General features: G+C 35.8%; 1 protein-coding gene and 1 pseudogene across 1 annotated transcript; one reads left to right on the top strand and one right to left on the bottom strand.

Moving 5' to 3' along the window:
• The first annotated feature begins 265 nt into the window (after positions 1–265).
• LOC130232844 (THAP domain-containing protein 11-like) lies at positions 266–1,208 on the top strand. The gene is given in 4 exon segments (XM_056462827.1): positions 266–887; positions 889–948; positions 950–1,018; positions 1,020–1,208. Coding segments are annotated over 4 exon segments (774 nt in total). The 5' UTR covers positions 266–359; the 3' UTR covers positions 1,137–1,208.
• Positions 1,209–3,809: 2,601 nt separating this feature from the next.
• LOC130231948 (conserved oligomeric Golgi complex subunit 4-like) lies at positions 3,810–25,051 on the bottom strand (annotated as a pseudogene).
• Between the last annotated feature and the right edge of the window lie 598 nt (positions 25,052–25,649).

Raw genomic sequence — 25,649 nt, 5'->3', positions numbered from 1 at the left:
AATGCAATACACCACTGTAACATTGATTCACACAGTCTAGTGATAAAACTAGCTCTGTTTATTGCGTAAACATGACGAAATGTCTCATTTTGATGCTCACAGTGCACGTTAAAGACGTAAACACAGTATTATGACACTCGTGTTTTTTACACAGTGAAGTCCTCAAAAGGCGCCAATCTGCGCAGACGCGAGATCGACCAGCATTTGAAACCAAAACAGGAAGTTGTAAGTATTGTGGGACGTGTAGTTCCGCTTGTATGCCGCTGGTCTGGATAACAGCACACGAAGGAACCAAACAAAACAAAATTAGGTAAACTTGTAAGGCACTGCAGTATTACTGGTGCATCTTCTACACAATCATGCCCGGCTTCACTTGCTGCGTGCCCGGATGCTACAACAACTCACACCGGGACCGAGATCTGCGATTCTACACCTTTCCGAAGGACCCCACTCAGCGAGAGATATGGCTGAAGAACATTTCGCGGGCCGGGGTGAGCGGCTGCTTTAGCACTTTCCAGCCCACCACTGGTCACCGAGTCTGCAGCGTCCACTTCCCCGGGGGCAGAAAGACCTACACCATACGCGTCCCGACGTTGTTCCCTCTGCGCGGGGTGAACGAGAGACGGGGCAGACGTGGCCGGAGCAGGAAGATTTCTGCGGTCGTGCCCATCATCACCAACGTCGTGTCCACCGCAAACGAGACCGCGCCGCTGGAGGAGGAAGAGGAGGAGGGGGACATCGAAAACACCACCGTTGTGCAAATCGGTCAGAACGGCCAGTACATCGCGCCCGTGGACCTCACGTCCTCCGGGGACGGCTCGTGCATCGCAGCGGTGGTGTCCGGCGGCGAGGAGTCCGCGGTCATCGAGTCATGCTCAGTGGCCGACTTTCGCGCTGTGCGGGGCGGATCACTCGTACTCGCTCACCACCGGCACAACGTCCACGGAGCTTGCTGCGGAAGCTGAACGAGCAGCGGGACATCATCGCGCTGATGGAGATTAAAATGAAGGAGATGAAGACACACCATTCGGCAGCTGCGCGTCACCGAGGCACGGCTAAAGGAGGAGCTGCGGCAGCGCGAGCAGGAGCGGGACCGGCTGATCTGCGCCAACACCATCATCAAGAGGAAACTCTGACGAACAACCGGGACCTAAGATGGACTAGAGACGCGCAGGACGGTCTGTGCTTCTGTGCGACGACAATTGAGCATCATCCGTAGTTCTCATTGAAACTTCCTCCAGGACTCGGATAGGGCAGATGAGCTGTGTGTGTGTTTGAGAGCAGAAGCACGAGCTGTCAGGCACAGCACTACACGGAGACTGACGGGAGGTCAGCGGACGGGTCCTACTCATTTTATATTTAATGTCGTTTGTTTGTTGTGATGAAGGCGGCAGACTCGAGGTTTGCCTACTGCCACACTTCATGACCATGTTACATGCGCACACAGAGAGACTGCTTCATGTAGTGTGTAATCAAATGCTTCTCATTGGTTTTTCTTTCTTTGTTTTAATATCCGAGTGCATCAGAGCTTCTGGCCCAGGTGAACTATTTCTACACATGCAGATTAATGCAGTTAGAAAAGGTAAATGGTTTGAAGTAAACTGCTTTTCAACTATATGACAAGTGAGACTCTTTTTCTGGTGTGATATTTAAGCAAACAATTATTTAGTTCTGATTTTGTAAGACACTTCTGTAGTTATGGATAAATAGTTGCTTTTATATATATATATATATATATATATATATATATATATATATATATATATATATATTATATAGATATATATATATATTCAGTTTGAAGCCTTCACATCATCGCATTTCCTCCCACATTAATGAATTGTCCAGTAAAATGGAACCAAATTACCCAATCATTTTAGTATTTAGCTGAAAAGTACATTTGTGGGCAGATGCTATAGACTTCTAAAGGTATAGTTCATCTCAAAAATGAAAATTCACCATTCATTTTCTTTTCGGCTTTATTAATCTTGGGTCGCCACAGCGGAATGAACCACCAACTTATTCAGCATGTGTTTTACGCAGCTGATGCCTTACAGCCACAAACCATCACCGGGAAACTCCTCCACCATTTGTTCCCAAACATACTTGAGTTCCTTTCTTCTTTTAAACACAATGTATTTTGAACAATGCTGGAAACAGACGTCAATAGTATTTTTCTTCCTATTATGGAAGTCAGTGGCTGCCTGTCCACAACTTCTTCCATATATCAGAAAAAAAATCTCAAAAGTTTGGGACCACTTTAATTTATGTGTTTAAAATGCAGAATTTAGAAAGCTTTGTTATTAGCAACACTGGTGGCTGTTAGCTGAACTGCAGCCAAGTAACTTGTTGCTCATCTCGCACACACACAAAACTAAAATGCGACTGAATGACCCAACATACTCATGTCAAAGTTCTTTTTCATTCTTTGCCTTAAATAAATATATGAAATATTAGGGCTGGGTACTGATTCAGATGTTCTGATTTTGATTTGCTTATTTAAGTTGATTAGATTCAATGACTGCAGATTTTTTTTTGTAAATGTTCACATATTAGTAAAACAAATCATATTGTACAAACATTAACAGACCTTTTAAAAGTTAATGACTTCAGATTTCATAAAAATACAATTGATGGTTCTAAAAATGAACAGTGATCATCAGTTTACATATGGAGTTTGGTAAATAGAAAATAAGAGCCCTAGAGCTGTATAATAAAATAATGTTAACTCTTAAACTGTCATTTAATTACAATATGGAAAAATGATTCAAAGCTTTTGAAAACTGAAATGGAATAAAAAATAAAAAAAATTAATCAATATCAATCTTATAAATAAATCGATTTTTAAATTATAATTATTTCCCCAGCCCTAATAAAATGTGTTGCTCACTTAAAAAAACAAAGTGGGTGAGAGAATTCATCAGATTTGTAGCAATGTGATGTTTTTGCTCATGCTTTGCAATCCAATGGCATCACGGAGGACTAAAGCTATGTAAATCTTTAGGAGACAGAAAACAGAACATGTCATTTTGATATTCACACACACAAAAAGAAAAACACTCTTGTCATGACACGAAAATCACTCTACAGGCTTTTACAACATCAAACCAGGACTTCTGAAAATGCCTTGTTTTGTTTCATTATAATCTCTTCACCCATTTCCTAGCACTTTATACACTAAAACTTTTAATAAAAGTCAGTAACATCTTCAAATGTTATACACAGTTGAAGTCTGAATTATTAGCCCCCCTGTATATTTTCCCCCAATTTCTGTTTAACAGAGAGCTAATTTTTTTCAACACATTTCTAAACAATAGTTTTAATAACTCATGTCTAATAACTGATTTATTTTATATTTGCCATGATGACAGTAAATAATATTTGACTAGATATTTTTCAAGATACTAATATTCAGCTTAAAGTGCAATTTTAAGACTTAACTAGGTTAATTAGGCAGGTTAGGGTAATCAGGGAAGTCATTGAATAACAGTGGTTTGTTCTGTAGACTATCAAAAATATTTGCTTAAGGAGGGCTAATATTAACCTTAAAATGGTTTTAAAAAGATTAAAACCTGCTTTTATTGTAGTTGAAATCAAACAAATAAGACTTTCTCCAGAAGAAAAAATATTATCAGACATACAGTGAAAAATTCCTTGCTCTGTTAAACATCATTAGGGAAATATTTAAATAATATAATTCTGACTTCAACTCTATATCCCAGTCTATGATATAGCCCCTTTAATTCTAAGGACTAATAATTTAAAGTACAAGCTTTAGAATAGTTCAATGACAGAATTTGATCCATGAAGTTGGCTGGTTATACATTTATTACATAAAAAAGCATGGCCGTTATTTGTATACAAATGTTTAGAGATAACATACCTCCATTTAAGTACTCCAAACACCATGGATAAAAATCTCAAATATATATTCATATTTGTTAGAGCCGTAATCTTTTGATGTCCTCACTGCGGAAATCTACCCTTAGAGCCAAAACCTGGCGAACCTCAGCCGGGGTCAAACGCCACGTCAAAGGTCCAGAGTTAGGACCCCAGTAATCCAGGATCTCAGACACCTGAAAGAAGAAAAATCAAACATCAAACACAGTCCTTATAGCCATCGACCAGTGCCATGGATAACACTTTCAAAGACCAAAAAAAGTCACACACCCTCTCTAAATTCAGAATAGTTGCCATCTGTGTGAGTCGGGCGAACTATCCCGGATGGTCCCAGGAAGTGACGGAAGACAGGTATGCAACCAAAGCCCGCAGCTCCTTATCAAACTGTAATCCCCCAAGCTACAGGCAAGAATGAGAAGATTGTTAGAATTGTCTGTGATTTCAAGCAGTTATGTTGTTAATATATGCAGGCGAGTTCACATCTCAACCCTGCTGAAGGTGCATTTGAACACAGTCTTCTCCATCTCCATTGCAATTAAGCTGGTCATCAGACTAGTCAGAGTATCGAGATGACCGGAGACAGTCCAACCTACAGAGAAACGTTGAATAAATGGGTTTGTGTGCATGTGTGTTAATGAATAGATGTGTATTAAACATTATATACCTTAAACTCAGCCATAAGCTGCTCCAACTGGACAATGAGTTGCTGAACAAAGGGATCATTGGCTTCATATTCACTAAACTCTTCCTAAGATAAAAACACAACACAAAACTTTATGATTGAAGGTACTGTTAATATTTCTATCGCTGTTATTGTCAACAGTGAAGACATGTGTTTTCACTTTGTCAAGTAGCAGGTGTGTTATTGTTATTTCATACCTCTTCAATATTGTGCGAGACAGACAGGAAGCTGCTGATCCAGGGCTTTACTTGTGGCCTGATAGCAGTGTTGTTAAGCTCCTGGAGACCCTCCTGTACATATACAAACCATTAGCACAAAAACAGACGGATGATCTTGCCCTTTAAAGTAGCCATAAAGTCAAAATTTACAATGATTATTTTTAGTGTAGTGTTATATGTTCAATTCATCTTTATTTCTATTAAATCTATATACATTTCTACAATGTGGATTGTGTCAAAGCAGCTTAACATAAAAGTTCCAGTAAATTGAAACTGCATCCAGTTTTCAGAGTTGAAGTTCAGTTTAGTTCAGTTCAGTGTGGTTTAAATTTCACTGCTGAAAGTCCAAACACTGAAGAGCAAATCCATCGATGCGCAGCTCCACAAGTCATATGTGATGATTAATCTGTGCACTTCAATATTATGAATAAATTCATTTGCCCTCATGATCTTAAATGAAGTATCATAACCTTACCTCCCCCTCAAAACCACTTCTCCTGTCGTGTGCATGTCATGGTAATGATCCAATCAATTCCCAAAGTATTAAATTAGGCCCACCTTACTTTTTTCTCTAATTTCAGAAGCTGTTTCACAGGTGTTTTAACATGCCATTGAATGTGGACATAAAAAGAGACAGGAAATGAGAAACGTCCTTTTAAATGTTTGAAAATATTTCTGAATATTGACATGATGGCTATAGAGGCAGCAAGAACTATCTCACAAACTACACAAGAGGGGTCTGGATGCAGACCCGGTGCAATGCAATCTTTAAATCTCAGCTGCATCCAATGCTTTTTAATGTGCTCACTTAACCCCACCCCTCACAGTGATGTTACTAGCTCCATTGAGTACAATGGCTGTTTCTCAATTCCAAGAATGCAGAGAACGGACCTGCCAGGTCACCTAGGAAGAACGAACTCGGGAGAGTGCGAGAACACATAACGCATGCTCTGAGAAATGAGATGTTGGATTCTTCCTGGTGGTCACATGACCTTCACGTGTTTTAATGGAAAATGATTTAAACATTACAGCATTCAAACAACAATTTATTGTTTTTCCCCTTTTCACAATTTATACTATGCATGAAGACTTTACAAATATACGCTACACAATACAAATAAAACAGATTTTTATAGGAATTTCAGCAAATCAACACTCTTAATGTGTTTACGCCTTTATTAAGATTTCATGGTAATGTTTATATTCACCGTTTCATTTAGGGAAACTTCTGAGATAAATAAGTGATATCTCTGAACTTTAATAATAAATCTATTAATTGCTGCGCTTCCCACATCCAGTCACAATGACTTCTGGGGACTTTTCGAGAGGGTTCGGTGCTCAAGTCTGCATCGATGCGTCCTCAACATCAAGAACACATCTGACACACAAGAACACATCCTCTGTTCTTGCGGCCTTGGGTATTGGAACTGAACTTTGGCAGCTGATGATGACGTTACATGAGAACGCAAGATCGCTGAAGAACGCATATTGAGAAATAACCAATGTGTCTTACATTCCATCACTGAGATATGCAGTCTCAGCTTGCATCATCAAGACAGCATCCAGATACCGTTGAACTACACAGCTACTTTATATTCGCTTGAAGGAATCCTGAACTACAGAAGCCAATCTTGTGTTGTATTTTGATGCTACATTGACCTGGACACTCACCAGTTGATTTCTGTATCTTCACAACAAAATGATTAGCCTAGAAGTAAATTTTATTTTTGATATTTCAAATATTTGCCAAGTGATGTTCAACCAAGCAAGAGTATTTGCTATTATATTTTCTTTTAGAGAAATTCATATTTCTTTTAGCTTGGCTGGAATGAAACATAAAAAGTAAAAATACGATCAATATTATTAGCCCCCTAAAGATTTTTTTTCTAATTGGATACAGAACAAACCACTGTTGTCCAATGACTTGCATAATTAATATAACTTGCCTAGTTAACCTAATCAAGCCTTTAAATGACACTTTAATCTGAATACTAGTGTCTTGCAAAATAGTTCTTAAAATATTATGTACTATCATCATAGCAAAGACAACAAAATTAGTTATTAAAACTAGTGTTGAAAAATGTGTTGAAAAAATCTTCTCTTTGTTAAAAAAACTCTTGGGAAATATTTGAAAAATAATTATTGATTATATAATTGATATTCTGAACTGGATATAATTGATTCTTCAACTGTATCACAGTAAGAAAAAAATGGAAACTTCTGTTTCATGCTAACTTTGTGCAAGTATTTTAATGAATGAATTTCAAATAAAATGTTACAATAACCTCATTTCAACCATTAAAAATACATTTAATAAAGTATAGCTTACAAATAAAAACATACTATGCACTTACTGTTCAATGATAGTATAGAAACAGACAACCACTGACCTGGAGGAGGTCTTTGAATTTGCTGGAGGTGTTGACCAGATCAGACAGACAGCTGTCTATCTTCGCCTTGGCATGATCTGAGCCTGCTCCCCTGGCTGAACAGCTTGGCACAATCACTCTGAGATGAACGTGAAGAAAAGAAAGCATTTTAGGACAGTTGGAACAACATTGTGTCAGCACTAGGCAGACAGATTCAACATATTTTAGTTGAACCATAAGACTAAATGAAGTAAAATGGTTTCTGGGTGGCATGTCTAATTTTCAGGAACAGCAAACTACTATATACAAGCTATCGATGAAAGTCCTAACCAAACATGTCTGAAAATTTAAGTATGTGGCATCTTCATCTTGCCATTTAAATATTGTAGGATATGTTTTTTTACATGCAACATTTATGACATGTTGGGTTGTAAAAGGTCTGCTTTAACTATAAATGCATTCAAAACTATTTTGAATTGCATTGTGGCATTAAGGGTGAGCATATAACCTGAGTATGTGCTTAATAGGTTGGCTAAAAGAAAAAATAATGGCACAGACTCGAGATTCTTTTTCAGGGTGCTGATATTCTCACTGCAGACCTCCACATTATTGAGAGTCACCTGAGAAACAAACACATCATTATTTTCACACTTGTATGCTGTTGGGGATGTTTTCATCCATTTTGAGTCTGCATTTCTAATTTAACTTTCTCTGTGTTTCATCTGCAAATGGAATGATTTTTGGTGACAAATCTTATTTTAACACTGTTGTTGGATGGGGGGTGTCACCTTTAATTGGACAGGACAGTGTAGAGTAGACAGGAAAGCATGGGGAGCAGACAAATTTTCAAAAACTCAATACACTCTGGGCAAATATACTACCTTTTCTTTAAGTTTATGGCTGTATTTGCCACATTGACTTCAATTATAATGACATATTTTGATTGCAAAGCCATCACATGATTATGCTTTCTTTGTTGGAGGCGTTTCCTGTTGGGAAGGGGTACAATGTGTAATTACTGTTTTTACTGTTGATCATCAGTTGCAGTGCTAAAAAGTTTAGTTTCTGGCTTTTATATGGAGTACACATTGTGTGCGTGTGTGTGTGTGTGTGTGTGTGTGTGTGTGTGTGTGTGTGTGTGTGTGTGTGTGTGTGTGTGAGAGAGAGAGAGAGAGAGAGAGAGACCTTTAAACTGCCACAAACATAACGAAAGGGTTAAAAACTTCCTGAGTGTGTGTTTGCTGACAAAATAGGTACAGGTAAGAAATTGAAAAAAGTAATCATGAAAGTCCTATCTTATGGAGGATGAGGGAGCTCTCAGATTTAGTCGAAAACATCTTAATTTGTGTTCTGAAGATGAATGAAGGACTCATTCTCTCACCGAGTTTTAATTTTTGGGTGAAGCAATACTTTAATGCTTAAAGGAACTGTATTAATTGATTTGTTTTAAAAAGCTTTGTTTCTCCCATCACTATGAGAAGCATCCAAGTGCAAGAGATTTAATAAAGAGAGCAAAAATAGAACAAGGAACAGAAAACTCAGGTAATGAGCACTCAAACAACAGATAAATGTAACACAAGGGCTAAATATGGACCCTTTTCAGATTTCCGGGTAATTCATTTTTTGTAATTTGATGCGAGATGGGTTGCACAGTTTACCAGTACTATGGTAGTATCGTGATGCTATGGCTCCAAAATACTGGCGGTGCCACTGTAGTTTGTAAATGGTAGTATCGTCATTAATGGTTTATCTACAATAGATAATGTTGCATGTGGAAAAAGTCACTAAAATGCTCACAAGATTGTGCAACAACAGACAATTTTATTTCAATAGTCTGTGGAACCCTTTAAGGTTGCAAAACTTTAGAATTTATGGTTTTTATGGTCGCCTATTGCACATTTTCTAATGCTTCAGTTGGAACGCACATCTTAATTGGGTCACTTCTGCTCCTGGCAACATGATTTAGTAGCTACTACAACCGCAACAATCTCTTTAAAAGAATCACTCACAAAGTGAAATTTTGAATTACTTGGATTGTTACCTGATAAGACTGAAAAACAAATAAATAAATGAAAAACCCAAAATAGCAACAGGAAGCAGTGAAACAATTTTTGAGGACTTCATATGGCGTATTTTTGTAGGAAAAAACGCTCTTTTGTAACAAATTTAAATCAGTATAATTTGTATCTTTGTAATGAATACATTTTAGGTGAAGTGAGGTGCAAATAATACTTTTTGACCTCAAGGGAATTACGAATTACATTCAAGTAGGCCTATTATACCATAAATATAGTATTTCTGACTATTTTCTTTAAAATCTGAGTTATGAATTACAGTATCGCAATCCTACTTGGTATCGTGATACTTCAGCTGGTATAATATCGTAAGACTAAATAATGGTATTGTGAAACCCTAAAACATACATATAAATGTTCATACGTTTAAAATTTTCAAAAAACTTAAAATTAAAACATTTCAAGGATTTAAGATGCTGATAAAACATCATAACATGTGTGTGAAAGGGTCCATACAGACTAAGCAAACAAGAAACATCTATGGAGACGATCAAAAAGAACTGATTGAAGCAATTACAAAAACTACAACAGAAAACACATCAAAATGACAGTTGTAAGTTGTAAAGTGTAAGATGAGACAGGTCGGCAGACTGGATGCTCACCAAGTATGCGCTCTTGGCTTGCTCCTGGCTCTCAATGCCGAGGGTCTGTGTGAGGTTCGTTATCTTGCCCTGCTGCAGGCTGCTCTGCATCAGGCTGACGGCACTGCTGACCCCTCGCTGCAGGTCCTGCAGAGCACTGACGGGATATCCCGCTCGCAGCTTGCATACCAACACCTCCCTGGACACAGGAAAAGAGATGGAAAACTTATAGAACGTTTTTAGATATGAATTTTCCAACAGTTCACATTATTTGATGTTTGTTTGATTATTTATCAATACATCAGCAACTTATTGGTATTTCCATATTTGACCAATATGATATGATATGATATAATGATATAATATAATGATATGATATAATGATATGATATGATATAATATGATGATATGATATGATATAATGATATATGATATAATATGATGATATGATATGATATAATGATATATGATATAATATGATGATATGATATGATATAATGATATATGATATAATATAATCCGCTCCGATATATCGCCCTAGTAGAACTATTGTTCCATCCACTAAAGATGAATTTATAAATAACTTACCTGATCTTTCTCTACTTCGAAATGCACCCGCAAACGCAAATGACCTTGATGTAGTAACCAGCAGTATGGATGCCATCTTTACTAGCACTTTAAATACTGTGGCACCCATCAAACTAAAAAAGGCTAGAGAGAATAAAACTAGACCGTGGTATAATAGTCATACCCGCGCTCTCAAAACAGCAACCCGTGCCCTGGAACGTAAATGGAAAAAAACTAATTTAGAAGTCTTTAGAATTGCATACAAAGACAGTATGTCCCGCTATAGGAGGGCTTTAAAATCTGCCAGGGCTGAGCACCTCCGCAAACTGATAGAAAATAATCATAACAATCCTAGATTCTTATTTAACACCATCGCTAAATTAACAAATAATCGGTCATCTTTGGAACAAAACGTTCCACCGCAAATTAGTAGTGATGACTTCATGAATTTTTTCAGTGATAAAATAGAAGGCTTTAGACAGAAATAGGAGATATTAAACTTTCTGCACCGCCTTATACTTCAGATCCAGTAAACACGCCTCTGAATCTAAATAACCTACAGTGCTTTAAAATCATAGAACAGGAAGAGCTAGACAAAATTATAAATAGCTCTAAATCAGCTACGTGTATATTGGACCCAATTCCAACAAAGTTATTGAAAGAATTGCTACCTGTTATAGGAGAACCTCTTCTTAACGTTATCAACTCTTCTTTATCTTTAGGCCATGTTCCAAATCCTTACAAGTTAGCTGTTATTAAACCTATTATTAAGAAACCACAACTGGACCCCAGCAACTTAGCTAATTATAGGCCTATTTCAAACCTTCCATTTATATCTAAAATACTAGAAAACGTTGTTTCTGCTCAATTATGCTCCTTTCTGCAGACCAACAATGTTTTTGAAGTGTTTCAGTCAGGTTTCAGAGCTCATCACAGTACAGAAACTGCATTAGTGAAAATAACCAACGATTTACTCTTAGCTGCTGACCAAGGGTGCATCTCGCTATTAGTTCTACTCGATCTTAGTGCGGCATTTGACACCATTGACCATGGTATCCTTATTAATCGCTTAAAGTCTACAGGTGTCCAGGGACATGCCCTACAATGGTTTAAATCATACTTATCTGACCGTTACCAGTTTGTAAATATAAATGGACAGCCTTCACAAATCAGCCCAGTAAAATACGGGGTGCCTCAAGGATCAGTTTTAGGCCCTTTACTGTTTACAATATACATGCTACCCCTGGGAGACATTATTAGAAGACATGGGATCAGCTTTCACTGCTATGCAGATGATATTCAATTATATATTTCAACTAAACCTGACGAGACGTCTAATCTGTCCAAGCTAACTGAGTGTATTAAAGATGTTAAAGACTGGATGACCAACAATTATCTTCTCTTAAACTCAGACAAAACAGAATTATTACTTATTGGGCCTAAATCCTGTACACAGCAGATCTCACAACTCGACCTACAATTAGAGGGATACAAAGTTAGCGTTAGTTCTACTATAAAAGATCTGGGTGTCATATTAGACAGCAATTTAACTTTTAAAAATCATATATCCAATGTCACAAAAACTGCTTTCTTTCATCTGAGAAATATCGCTAAGTTACGAAGTATGCTATCCATCTCAGATGCAGAAAAGCTAGTCCATGCTTTTATGACTTCTAGGCTGGACTACTGTAATGCTCTGTTTGCTGGCTGCCCAGCATCCTCTATTAACAAACTTCAATTAGTACAAAATGCAGCTGCCAGAGTTCTAACCAGGTCTAGAAAATTTGATCACATCACCCCAATTTTATCCTCCTTACACTGGCTGCCTGTTAAGTTTCGTATTGAATTTAAAATATTGCTTCTTACATATAAAGCTTTAAATAATCTAGCTCCTGTTTATCTAACCAATCTTCTGTCTCGCTACAATCCAACTCGCTCTTTAAGGTCTCAAAACTTAGGGCTTCTGGTAGTACCTAGAATAGCAAAGTCGAGTAAAGGAGGTCGAGCCTTCTCATTTATAGCTCCTAAACTCTGGAATAGCCTTCCTGATAACGTCCGAGGCTCAGACACACTCTCCCAATTCAAAACTAGATTAAAGACCTATCTGTTCAGTAAAGCATACACTTAGTGCACCACTTAGGGGCTTCCACACAGGTTATGCATCTTGCTGATATACACTGTGAACATCAGCTACGCTAATTATTTTCTTTATTCTCCATTTCCACCTCGGGATACTCTTCCCGAGGCCCTCAGACTATGCAGAGACACTGATTAGATCCAAGACCAACGACGAGATGATCCCAAGGTTTCCATATCCTGGACCTGGCCGAATCCTGAGCAACTACTGCGATGGTCATGGAAGAGTGGAGAACATTAGACTGTTTCCTGTGACGCTCCAGAGACAGACGAGTCTTCGCTGAGGCCAGCTTCCAGCCTCCGCCACTGAGACTGCAGCTCTGCACAAGACGTTTGGCCAGCGGAGAAATTAAAATGGTCATGCCCAACTGAGCCTGGTTTCTCTCAAGGTTTTTTTTCTTCACTTCCGCCTTTAGTGAGGTTTTTTTTCCCTCTCCGCTGTCGCCACTGGCTTGCATGGTTCAGGATCTGTAGAGCTGCGCATCGTTGGATTTGCTCTTCAGTATTTGGACTCTCAGTAGTGATTATTAAACCACACTGAACTGAGCTCAACTGAACTGAACTTAAACACTACAAACTGAACCACACTGTTCCTATTTACTGTGACCTTTTATGTGAAGCTGCTTTGACACAATCTACATTGTATAAGCGCTATACAAATAAAGGTGAATTGAATTGAATTGAATATGATATAATATAATATAATATAATATAATATAATAATGATATGGTATAATGATATGATGATATAATATAATATAATATAATATAATGATATGATATAATGATATATGATATAATATAATATAATGATATGATATAATGATATGATATAATGATATAATGATATAATATAATATAATATAATATAATGATATAATATAATATAATGATATGGTATAATGATATGATGATATAATATAATATAATATAATATAATATAATATAATATAATATAATATAATACAATTTAATATAATGATATGATATAATATAATATAATGATATGTTATAATGATATGATGATATGATATAATATAATATAATATAATATAATATAATATAATATAATATAATATAATATAATATAATATAATATAATGATATGATATGATATAATAGAATGATATGATATAATAATATATGATATAATGATATGATATGATATATGATATAATAGATGATAGACACTACAATATATACATTATATTTAAACATGAATAAATAACTTGCTTATATTAAGATATATTATACTTGTGTATACATATAATATATGAAACTTATAATAAATTATTTCCAGGGATATATTTCTAAAAACATCAATCCAAGTACTCTCAGTATATAAGGCATGAAGAGACATGTTATCTGACAATAGTAAGGCAAGGATAATTGTAGGTGTGTGTCTATGTACCTGAAGTCTGTTCCAGAACGCTGGTTGCGTGATTGATCATGGCACACCACACAGTCAGAGCTGCTGCTGGTGAGGGCCCGACTGATGCATTTCTTTACAATGTAGAAAACATCATCCACCACGCTGGAGCTCAGCTGTCCAACCTCAGCGGTGTCCATCGCAACTGCCTATATAAAATCATATTAAACATCCCATGAGTACATTCCTCCAGCCATTCTGATACGTGATTATTCAAAAGAGAATATTTAAAAGAACTCTGTTTATTTGACAATGTAATGTATTTTTTATTTAATGCCATGTCAGCAACCAATGCTATTTCATGACAAGAACTGTTTATTTTGACAACAAATTTCAGCAACACTGGTCATTTCTTTACTATCATTTTATAAAAAAAAACATCCAAATTTTTGAATGGTCATTGACATTTGTAACTCGAATATAATGTAGATTTACACATGAATATATGGATTTATCTACTGAATACATGAAGCACCTTGTGACAGACTCTCTCATGTACTACTCCTCCATAGGAATGTAATAGCCAATCAGCTCCTGCATAGTGCGGCTCAGCTGGCAATTCTTCAGTAACTGTTCTAAACTCTGCTGATGCTCTAGAAATAAAAAAGTCAAACAAACAATAAACAATACAAGCAAATGCTTTTCGACTAAATCCCACCTAAATAAGAATAAGCATAAATCAGTGGATTCATTCAGCACTATTTCTTTTGCAGTCATGCCTGGTTTGTATGGCCAAATAGAGTTTTATAATTAAACCTAGCTGTGTTATTCATATATAAATGTGCTGTCAAACTACTGAAGTAAATAGTAATTAAGTAAATATTATACACGTGCGCACTGTGTATATTTATGTATAAATACGGACACATTCTGTACATGAAATACTAAAAATATGTCACCCATGAGCAGAAGAAATACTAAACAAAAATGCAGTCTGTTAGAGACTATGTGGCTCAAATAAAGCAAATTATACACACACATTCTGGAAAAGTTTAACATTCATGGCAAGAAATTCATAATGTTTAGAGATTATATCCCATATCCCTCTTGATTTTTTCTCTCTCAACTCTATACTTAGGCTTCAAATATCCTATGTTAGAAGAAAAATCTAACAAAAACTGATGAAATTTTGCTGAAAGGCCTGTAAAAAATCATAACCAAAAAATGGTTACAGCTCGAAATACCTCAATTTAGGGACTGGTTTGAAATAACTTATGGTATCTATAAGATGGAGAGGCTACAATGAATGGTCGTTTACAGACTGAGGAGTTTAATGAGACATGGAGAAAATGGTAGAATATATTCTCCCATTAAAGCCAGAAATAATATAGAATGTACAGTAATCAGAAGATGTGAATTTTATATTGTTATTTCATGTAAAAATATTGAAATATTGAAAAATAGTGAGAAGATTAATACCTATTTAAAAATAAATACATTAAAAATGAACATTTATTGTGCTGAATTTAACATCGTCTCAGTTTCATACGTATATAGTTTGAAAAAGTATACAATAAGTACACAACTGTATAGTAATTGAAAAGCAACAAATCTGTTTTCATTATGATGATATACAAAACAATTATGAGTGTATTCTTTGATCGTTCTTATAATGTCCATTAATCATTCATGTAATTTTATTTTTTTAATTATTTAAGGAATTTTTGTATTTTATATTATCTTTCATCTCTACGATTTCTGGATTTCTATGTTTGGTTGCTTTGTGAACCCAATGTGAAAAACCCTAAGTACCATACAGCTGAATGTAAATTTGGAAACTGCAATAAAAAGCTAAATGATAAAAAATAAATACAAAAATATACAAAACTTTGTATTAAATTTAAATATTTGTATTTTAATATAAACAAGCAAGTTATACAGTATAGTCAAGCATAAGTTTAAATACACAAAGGCATACACAGTTCGCAAAAATATACTTTGGAAATATCTTTAAAATAACATTAATTTTAGATGCGATTTTTTGAATAAACATTTTGATATGTTGATTTGGCGCTTAAAAAAAACAAGGTAGGAGTTACCTTGCATAACAGCTTCATCCGCCATTGCATCTGCAACCTCAAAGTCAGCGACTATACGCCGCCTCAAGAATCGGAAATACAACTCGGCTCTTGAATTCATTAAGGTAACCTCACATAACACAGGATCCAGGTCTCTAGATAAAACATACAACCATAAATTAAACCATTCACATTCTCGAAATGCTCAAATAATTTTGATGACAGAACTATAACACAAACTGCACCTGGGTTCAATCTTTTCTGTAGTCATGCCCCTCATCATGCTGCTCTGGACAACCTGAAACTATTGGAAAAAATGTATTTATTGTACAGAAACGTTTACACCATGGGATGTTTACTAAACCAGAGAAACTCTTATGAAAGTGAAATTTCATAAAGCAAGGATGAGAGTTAAGGTTTGCAGGTGATCCACTAACAATGTGCAAAAACAGCAGCTCATTTTTAATTACAATTTCCAAACAGCAGCAGTATTGGGATAACGTTTATGAAGCTTTCCAAATAAGGAAATGTGTCCCTTTTTTCAATGCATTCCTCCTTCTAGAAGAACTATTATACCATGTGAAGTACAAAATTAGTAATTTTTTACTTCCAAAATTTGAGCCATTATTTCATGTTTGTGTTACATAATGGTACATTCCAGTAAACGGACTAACGCAAACCTTAGTAAATCCTGTTGTGTGATTTGTGAAATAATGTTGTACCCTAATTTTTGGAAGTTTATAAGTAATACGATCAACCATAAAATAACCCTTCCACATCTTTTTATTATTATTATTAGTATTATTATTATGAAATATGCCATATATATGTGTGTGCCAAAACTGCCATAGAGGGTTTTTCACTGAGACAAACTGTTCATAAATCTGGTCACAGCACAACACAAGCTACGTTTCCATCCACCTATTTTTATGCGCATTTTGGATATGAGCATCAAAATGTTCATTGAAAACACCAAGATGCGCATAAATTTTGAATATGCACATAAAAAAAACTTCTCTGCACGTAACTGAGTAGGATAAAGTTTTTATCCGATAAGAAAAGATGCGCATAATGTTTCAGATATGTGCGATTAATGTAAACTCTCACCATGTAACCTTAGTCTATGTTTGTATTTTGTCCCAAGTTGCCAAATTATTGGATTACTTTTTTAAAAATTGTTTCTGATATTCTTGGGGGTCAAGTTAGCTGTTTGCCCTTTAATCGCTATCTTTGGTGTTCCCTCTCAGTGTCAACGTTTAAACCGGAGACACGCTGACATTGTGGCTTTCACATCTCTTCTCGCTAGACGCAGAATAGTGTTGTCTTGGACCTCCCCACAACCCCCCTCTATTTCATTGTGGCTCAAAGATTGGTCTTCTTTTTAAACTTGAGAAAATTAAATACAATATCAGAGGTAGGGGAGAACAGTTTTTTGAAAAATGGCAACAATTTACTGCATTTTTTAATCACTTAAAACCTTAGATGTGGATGAGTGAAGGTATATGTGTGTGTATGTATGTATGTATGTATGTATGTATGTATGTATGTATGTATGTATGTATGTAGGTATGTATGTATGTATGTATGTATGTATGTATGTGGTTTGATATTATTATTATTTTATTTTATTTTATTTTATTTTTTTTCCTCTGTATTTTATTTTGTTTATTTTATTTATTTACTTACATATTATTTGAAATGTTGTTGTTTTATTTGGGGATTGTTTGTGGGTTTAAATAAAATGTAAAATGCATATTTCAAGAATAAAAATTCCATGACAAAAAAAAGAAAAGATGCGCATATAACTACGATGGAAACACTTTTTACCGAACAAATTCCAGAATATGCATTAAAAAGGTCATGTGATTTTGTTATAAGAGATCATGTGATGGTAAAAATGTGTGTGAATGAACAAACCAGCGGCTGAGCACATCTAAAAACATCTGAAATGTTGTTTTGGTCATTCTAAATTTTTAAAATTATTTCAGTGTTTGTGTTATTATATTATTAATGACCTCCAGAATCAAGAGCGTCTGCGCTCCACGTCTTACGCCTTTAAACCCCACAATACGCAGCTTCTCCTATCACAGAAAACTCAATTTTTACCTTTGATATTTGGCGCCAAGATAATCAGGAAGTGACGATTTTGTTCTCTTTGACTACTTGGATGGAAACGCTGCTTTATTCGCATGTCTTATATAGCAATATTCCAGTTTGCGCATAAATTAAATGCACATCTTTGGATGGAAACATAGCTACAGAGACTGTAGATACAAACAGTACACAAACCTTATTGTTGTAATACCTCTGTTGATGAAGTTATCCACTATTTTCTGAGCCTGTTTGTCGCACTCTGTCTGAAGGTGCGCGAGAAGTGTGTGCAGTCGGGCCCGGTCCATAGTATGTTTCCACTATGGGCTGATGGGTTTTCTACAATGCGTGCAATACCTAACAGATACAGACAAAGACTAGTTGATCTCTATTCTTCTGAGTCCATTACAAACATTGTCAGTATTCAAATGCAGTGCATTCTGCTCGTACCTTCAAGCAGCAGTGTAAGAGTGTCAGCAAAGATAACTGGTGCTCTGCGTTCACCGAGATCAGAGCCAACAGCCAAGATCAAATTCTCTCTGCCTTACTGGCCAACTGAAGAGAAGTGAGAAAAACACATTAGTCTTCATTTCTGAGGGATTATGGACATTGCTGCAGACTTTTATTCCAGTATGAATATGTAGGACAGCATGTTAAATTGAAATTAAATTGAAATAACCATTTAGCAATACTGTGATTGTCATGCACAGCTTGTCCAGGAAGCACAGCTCTGTGATCAGTAGTAAATCTCCTAAGAGAGGGCACTCTTTATAATTATTTTTTTAGGGGTATTTTCATCTTTATTATGATAGGACAGTAGAGATTCCAGAGAGGAAAGCATTGGGAGCAGAGAGAGGGGAAGGATCGGCAAAGGACCTTGAGCCGGAATCGAACTCGCGTCGCCGTGGCATGTCGGTGCTATGTGTCGGCACACAAACCACTAGGCTATTGGCGCCGACAGAAAGGGCACTCTTACTGTAAAGTGATGCAAACAGCTGTCAAATCACAGAATGGGATCATCTCAATCATCACCCTAGCTTCCGAGGTCATTCATCAGTAGGTTGTGTGCACTAATTCGGGCACTGATAAAGACAGCGATCAGCTTGGTTCACTAAATATTGGGACACACTGAGTGTGACATGTCCTCGTTGTACATACTCCAAACTGCAATTTTCCATATTTTAATTTTACCATGTTTTTAAAAGTACAGTTCAGCTAAATAATTTACCAGCAACATTACAACCATTATACAAGTACAGTCATTTGATAGATGTTCCTAAACCTATCTAGCCATGTTCATTCATGTTCAAAATAAAAAATTATGCATCCATTTTAGAAAAACGTCTCTCTTTTGCCATTACGTTTGATCATTTGGGTCACGTGATTCATATTTCATGCTTCCGAATCAATGTATTGTGAGACTTTTTAGGACGCGAATATTTCAGTGCACTGGAAGAATTTTGCAGTTGAGACAGCACTCAAATTTCCTGATGCCCTGATCAGTGCACTGACTACTGAACAAGGGGGCTGATTGAGAAGCACCCAATGATTATTTTCGATTAAATAGTCTGCTATTTTTTTGTGTAGCTTCTCAGTAAACCATAGCTAGTAAACAAGCATGCTCCATCTTAAAGCAGGTGGCTGGAGAACTGGCTTCACTGACATAATAAGCATAAAACTCGCATTCGATTAATCATGCACCCCTATGATGATGTATTTCCAACTGAAATGGAATAACGAGTACGTGGTGGGATTTTATTTTTGCACTCCTGATCACATCAGTTGCAGCAAAATAATGGATCGGAGAAAGACTGCCATTCCAGAACAGAAGTAAATGGTAAGATTTTGATTAGTTTACCAAAACAAAAAGTTTATTTTTAGTGGAATAACTTCAAATTATTTGTTCATTTTCAAAAGAAAATTCACCCAAAAATATAATTTCCTCATCATTTCCTCATACTCAAGTGGTTCTGATCTTTTATGAATTAATTTTCTCTGTTGAAGACAAAACTAGATATTCTGAAGAATGTAGGGGTAAAAGCATTCACTGACATCCATCATAAAAAGACAAAAAATACCATGAAAAGCCATGGCTGTTTTTTTCCAACATTTTTGAGAATATCAGAATAAAGAAACTATCCATTTAAGGTTAACAACATGCGGTAGCAAATAAACATTCTAAATTTTGATTTCATTGGGACTTTAATACTCCAACCCATATAGCCAAACCAAACTATTTTTATTGTAATGTAGGGTGGACAAGCAAACATGCTCCTACCTGACTGCAAAGGTATTGAGCAAAGCGTGCAAGTCCCTGCTCATGGAGTCCCAGTAAAGGAAGGATCTTGAAAAAGCGCTCAACTTGAGGCAAGTCGCCTGTGGCAACTGCTTCCTCCAGACGTGTGGTAACCAGTGTCTTCAGATTGCGCTCTGCCTCCTGAAGCAATGCAAGGCTGGCTTCAACTGCACTGCCTGTGCAATGTATAGCACACAATAAATATTCAATATATAAGCATATCATTATGAATACCTTTGTGACTTTAATCTGAACAAGATATGCACAATGTATATTATTTCTACACATCACATTTAACAGTCAACATTGCTACGAATTGATTATTATTGTTAGAAATACATTCATTAATTTTCATTCAACAAAGATTAACCAAGCATTTCTGTAAAGACATGTATAATGTATTTTTTTAATTGCTGTTCTTTTGAACTTTTTTTTTTAAGTACTGAAAACATCATAGAAAAAATAATTATGTTTTATATATATATATATATGTTTGCCACAAAAAATACAGAATTATAGTAAACTTGTATAATAAACTTTGTATTTCTCGCGCGGGGTTTAGTTTTGTCTGCTTCAGCACTAAGCATCTTTAATGTGGGTCTTTGTCTGTGTTGTATGTCCCAGGTTTGGGCTTGAGAGTGTTCAGTTTTCTAATTCTAATCAGAGGTTCTGCGCTCCTTTTGTATCTGGTCCGTACGACACTTTTATTGTACTTTGATGTCTGTTGGAACAAAATGCAACCTGATATTTGACTTTTTATGTGTAAACCGGAGGGGGGATCGGGTCGGGTTTGGGCACATTTGGTCTTTGTTTCTTTTCAATTCGGACACATAAAGGGAATCTTTCTATTATTGTTGTTGCCATTCCAGGTATTTATTTTTTCATAATGAACTTTGTGGTTCAGAATGTAACTTTTTACATGTGTTTGTGAACATGGATGAACATTTTTGGTTTTGTTTAAGCAACATCTGACACCTTTAAGAAGTGAAAGAACTAACCGATATATGTTGACAGTATTAGGGCTGGTTCTGTGACATAGCATAAAAATATCTAATTTTAACATTACTATTAATAGGTATTAATGTTCCTTGGCCAACAAATCCAAAGCCTTTAGTATATTAGAATAATGTGTGAAAAATTTGTGTGAAAATCATTAAATAAATAAAAACATAAAAGCAGCATGGTTTCGTTTAAGATACTTCCTCTTAACATTAAAATCTTATGGATCCTAAACTTTTAAACAACACTATATATTAATACTTTTCTTAATAAACTACAGATTCACAACTATCCAGCTAAAAGATGAGCTTTTTTAAGCTGTTTTTGTACTAATGCCATTAACTATTCAATAAATAAAATTGTTAATGTGCCTTCAAGTTCCAAATAAAGATAAAACAAATATCAAATAAGTCTATTTTTTGGCAAGCATATTTAATTTCACCAACATGGCTGGTTGAAGAAATGTGGGTTACTGAAATAAATAATTGTTATATACTGTTCAGGAACAACCTCCAAATCAGCCATTTATTTAATTTCCCCCATAACAGCACCCTTGTCAAAAAATAAATGTTTTTTCAAAAAACTATTTCATCCAATAGTTGCAATGGTAACACTTGCAGGAAAAAACGTCTTGCAGTCAAAAAACAGCTCACCCTCTCCACCCTGCTTGCTGAGCTCGATTACAGACTGGTCAAGAGAAAGGTAGCGATGAATGTGGGCAGCTGCTTGTTCATAGTCTCTGTCCGTAGGGCAGTCTGAACACCATCTGTGCAGAACTTCAAGTCCAGAATATCATCAGCCCGCTGAATCGCTTGGTACAGCCTTTTCTGTAAAGAACCACACAAAATTGAAGGGGACTGTGTGACACACACCTATGATCATGAGAGTGATGTTGATGTTGGCACCTTGGTGAGATCCAGCTGTCTGACTTTGCTGCTGACATTTTCTGCCAGGCTGCATGTGAAGTTGATCATGCCAGAGAGCTTGCACAGCGTCTCCCTCGATCAGCTGCAGGTTGGGTCTGAGGAACACACACATTTTATTCATCAGCACACTGACATATACTTTTTATTGGAATATAATACACTATTGTTCAAATGTTTGGGATCAGTAAGATTTTCAAAGATGCCTGTTTATTTGATCAAAACATAGTAAAAATTAATTACAACTTTATTTATTACTACAAACTACAAACATTACAAATGTTTTATTACAATGTGTCACCGATTACACACATTTGCTGTTCTATTATGCTTGATTATTGTTGCCACTCAACCATTTATGATGGCTGTAATATTTTTTTTTTTAAATGTAATTTTATTACATTTGTACTTATGGACTTCAATACTACAGAGAAACAACAAATATTTAAAAAATAATAAACAACAATAAAATAAAACAACAACAAAAAACTTCTTAGTATTTTACATGAATGTACCCTTCTTATACAGCAATCAACACATTTTACAACTTGAATGATCCCCAAATCCCTCAAAATCCTTGTATTTATCTCTTAATATATACATATTATTTTTTCCATTGTCACATTTGTAACCATTTCTTCCAGCTAACATCCTATATTTGGTGTGCATGCATTTTTCCGATTTACAGAAATTAATCTTTTAGCCTGAAGAATACATGCATTTATGTTTTTAGCTTGATATCTTTATGGTATAAATTAAATATCAGTATTCATGTTAAAAATATGTTTTGCTACCTCATATTTTTTAAGAAAATAATTTATTTAAAAAAATATCAGCATTTATTTGAATTTACACTATAAATAGCTTTACTTTCTCTCTTGAACAATTGAATGTGTCCTTGATGAATAAAAGCATACTTTTCTTTAATGGTACTATATTACAGCTTCAACAAAATATGAAGCAACTCAACAGTTTTAGAGAAAATTTAGAGCCTTGGAGAGCAGAAAACAATTGCTTTCTTATTGAAAGTTGTTACACAATTCTTCAGAATTAATTATTATATGCTGATTTCTGTTTTGTTAGTGCATCCAGAAAGTATTCATAGTATTCAAGTATTCCCACATTTTTATATGTTTCAGTCTTATTACAAAATGAATTAAATTCATTTATTTCCACAAAATTTCACCATGTGAAGATTGGTGGTGATAGCATCATGCTGTGGGGATGTTTTTTCAGCAGCAGGAACTGGAAGACTAGTCAGGATAGAGAAAAAGATGAATCCAGCAATGTACAGAGACATCCTGAATGAAAACCTGCTTTAGAGTGCTCTTGACCTCAAACTGGGGCGACAGTTCATCTTCCAGCAGGTACAATGACCCAAAGCACAGTGCTAAAATATAAATGGAATGGCTTCAAACAGCTCGGCGAATGTCCTTGAGTGGCCCCAGCCAGAGCCCTAATCCAAAACCTATTGAGGCATCTCTGGAGAGATCTAAAAATGGCTGTACATCTTCGCTTCCCATCCAACCTGATAGAGCTTGAGAGGTGCTGCAAAGAGGAATGGGCAAAAATTCCCAAGAACAGGTGTGCCAAGCTTATGTATCATATTTTAAAAAGACCTTGAGGCTGTAATTGGGCTGCCAAAGGTGCATCAAAAAGTATTGAGCAAAGGCTGTGGTATGTTCAGGTATTTTACTTAAATAAATTTGCAACAATTTCAAAATTTTTTTTTATTACTTTGTCATTATGGGGTATTGTGTGTAGAATTCTGAGGAAATAAATTAATTTAATCCATTTTGGAATAAGGCCGTAACAAAAAAAAATGTGGAAAAAGTGAAGCCCTAGGAATACTTTCTGGACGCACTCTCTTTCTTTCTTTCTCTCTCTCTCTCTCTCTCTCTCTCTCTCTCTCTATATATATATATATATATATATATATACACACACACACACACATACATACATATATATATATATATATACACTTATACATATGGGTCTCAATACTACAGAGAAACAAATAAATAAATAAATACAAGGAAAAGGAAAAATAAAACCACAACAGATTCTTTTTAAAACACTACTGATTCCAAACGTTTGACCGGTGTTGTCAGATAATCCTACCTCCCATTCAAAAAGATTTTGCTACCAGTGTAAATTTTAATGTGGAGTAGTGTGATATGAAACTGTTATATCGCCCTAACCTTCCTAATCCCCAACCCCAACCTCAGAACCAAATACAGTGTTGGTAGCATACTCTGATGGGTAGGATAAAATGTCAGGACACCTGTTGTTGTGTAACGTTAGGTTAGTTGTAATCAAAAACACTCACCCCATCCTCTGCAGGGAGAGGCATCTTGTTTCTATGTTGCTCTGCTGTCCCATAAGAGTGTCCAACTCCACCTGCACTTCCGCCTGTCAGAGAGGTGCATTTGTTTACAGTTCATGCCAGCGCATATCAACATCCTCCTAATCTCATTGTTGACACACACAATCACTTTTAAACGTAATACGCTATCTAACACATATAAAAAGAGTTTATCTACTCTTCATAGCAGTCCCTGTCTTAGAAAGTAACGAGCACACCCTTCCTCCGCTGGTAAATATTTACCTCTTCGGCACACAGCTGCGCGTAAACCCGCTCCAGATCCTCCAGCTCCGTCAGAGCCTCGATGGTGTCGGTCTGCACGGCGGAGAGCCCCGTCGGACCACCGCGACGACGAGCCGGTGAAGCTGCTTCATCCATGACAGCCCCACATACACACAAACTGCGTCACTTCCGTTTAGTAGCAACGCGTCATACAACTGTGACTAATATGCGACGTTACTCCCACCTAATGGTAGATTTTCATAAAGGCAACTGAGTTAAATAGATCCGTACCCAAAAGCTGTCTCTACCATAAATTTGGAAAAAACCTACTAAAACTATCCATGCGTTTCCTTTCTTTTTCATTTTATGTTATCATTTAGAGGATGGTTGCAACATGGGACAGTTTCAACAAGACTCATTCCTCCAGGAATGAGCTAGAGTGATGATATTCATACTACAGTACATTTTCTCAGTTAGACCCTTCTTCAATCTGAGAGAAATCCGCCCATGGTGTGACCATTCCTTCAGTATAAAACTATTTTTTAGGTATTAAAAGATTTTTTTTAATGTTCAGAAAAGTTCTCATACTATCTAATCTGTTTTCGTGAAATATTATTCATTCGTATATTTTAAACCACTGTTTTCTTAGCTTTAAATAGGTATAGCTATCAAGCCGTTAAAGCTATTGTATCCTCCTAGCGTAGACAGTTTAATTAGGGTTGACAGAGTTGGGGCAGTTGCAATAATTACAAGACTCATTTAAAAGCTTACCATA

Source organism: Danio aesculapii, chromosome 7, assembly GCF_903798145.1.
Source record: "Danio aesculapii chromosome 7, fDanAes4.1, whole genome shotgun sequence".
Taxonomy (NCBI): Eukaryota; Metazoa; Chordata; class Actinopteri; order Cypriniformes; family Danionidae; genus Danio; species Danio aesculapii.
The sequence above is the reverse complement of the archived record's forward strand: the minus strand, read 5'-3'. Positions and strand labels throughout refer to the sequence as shown.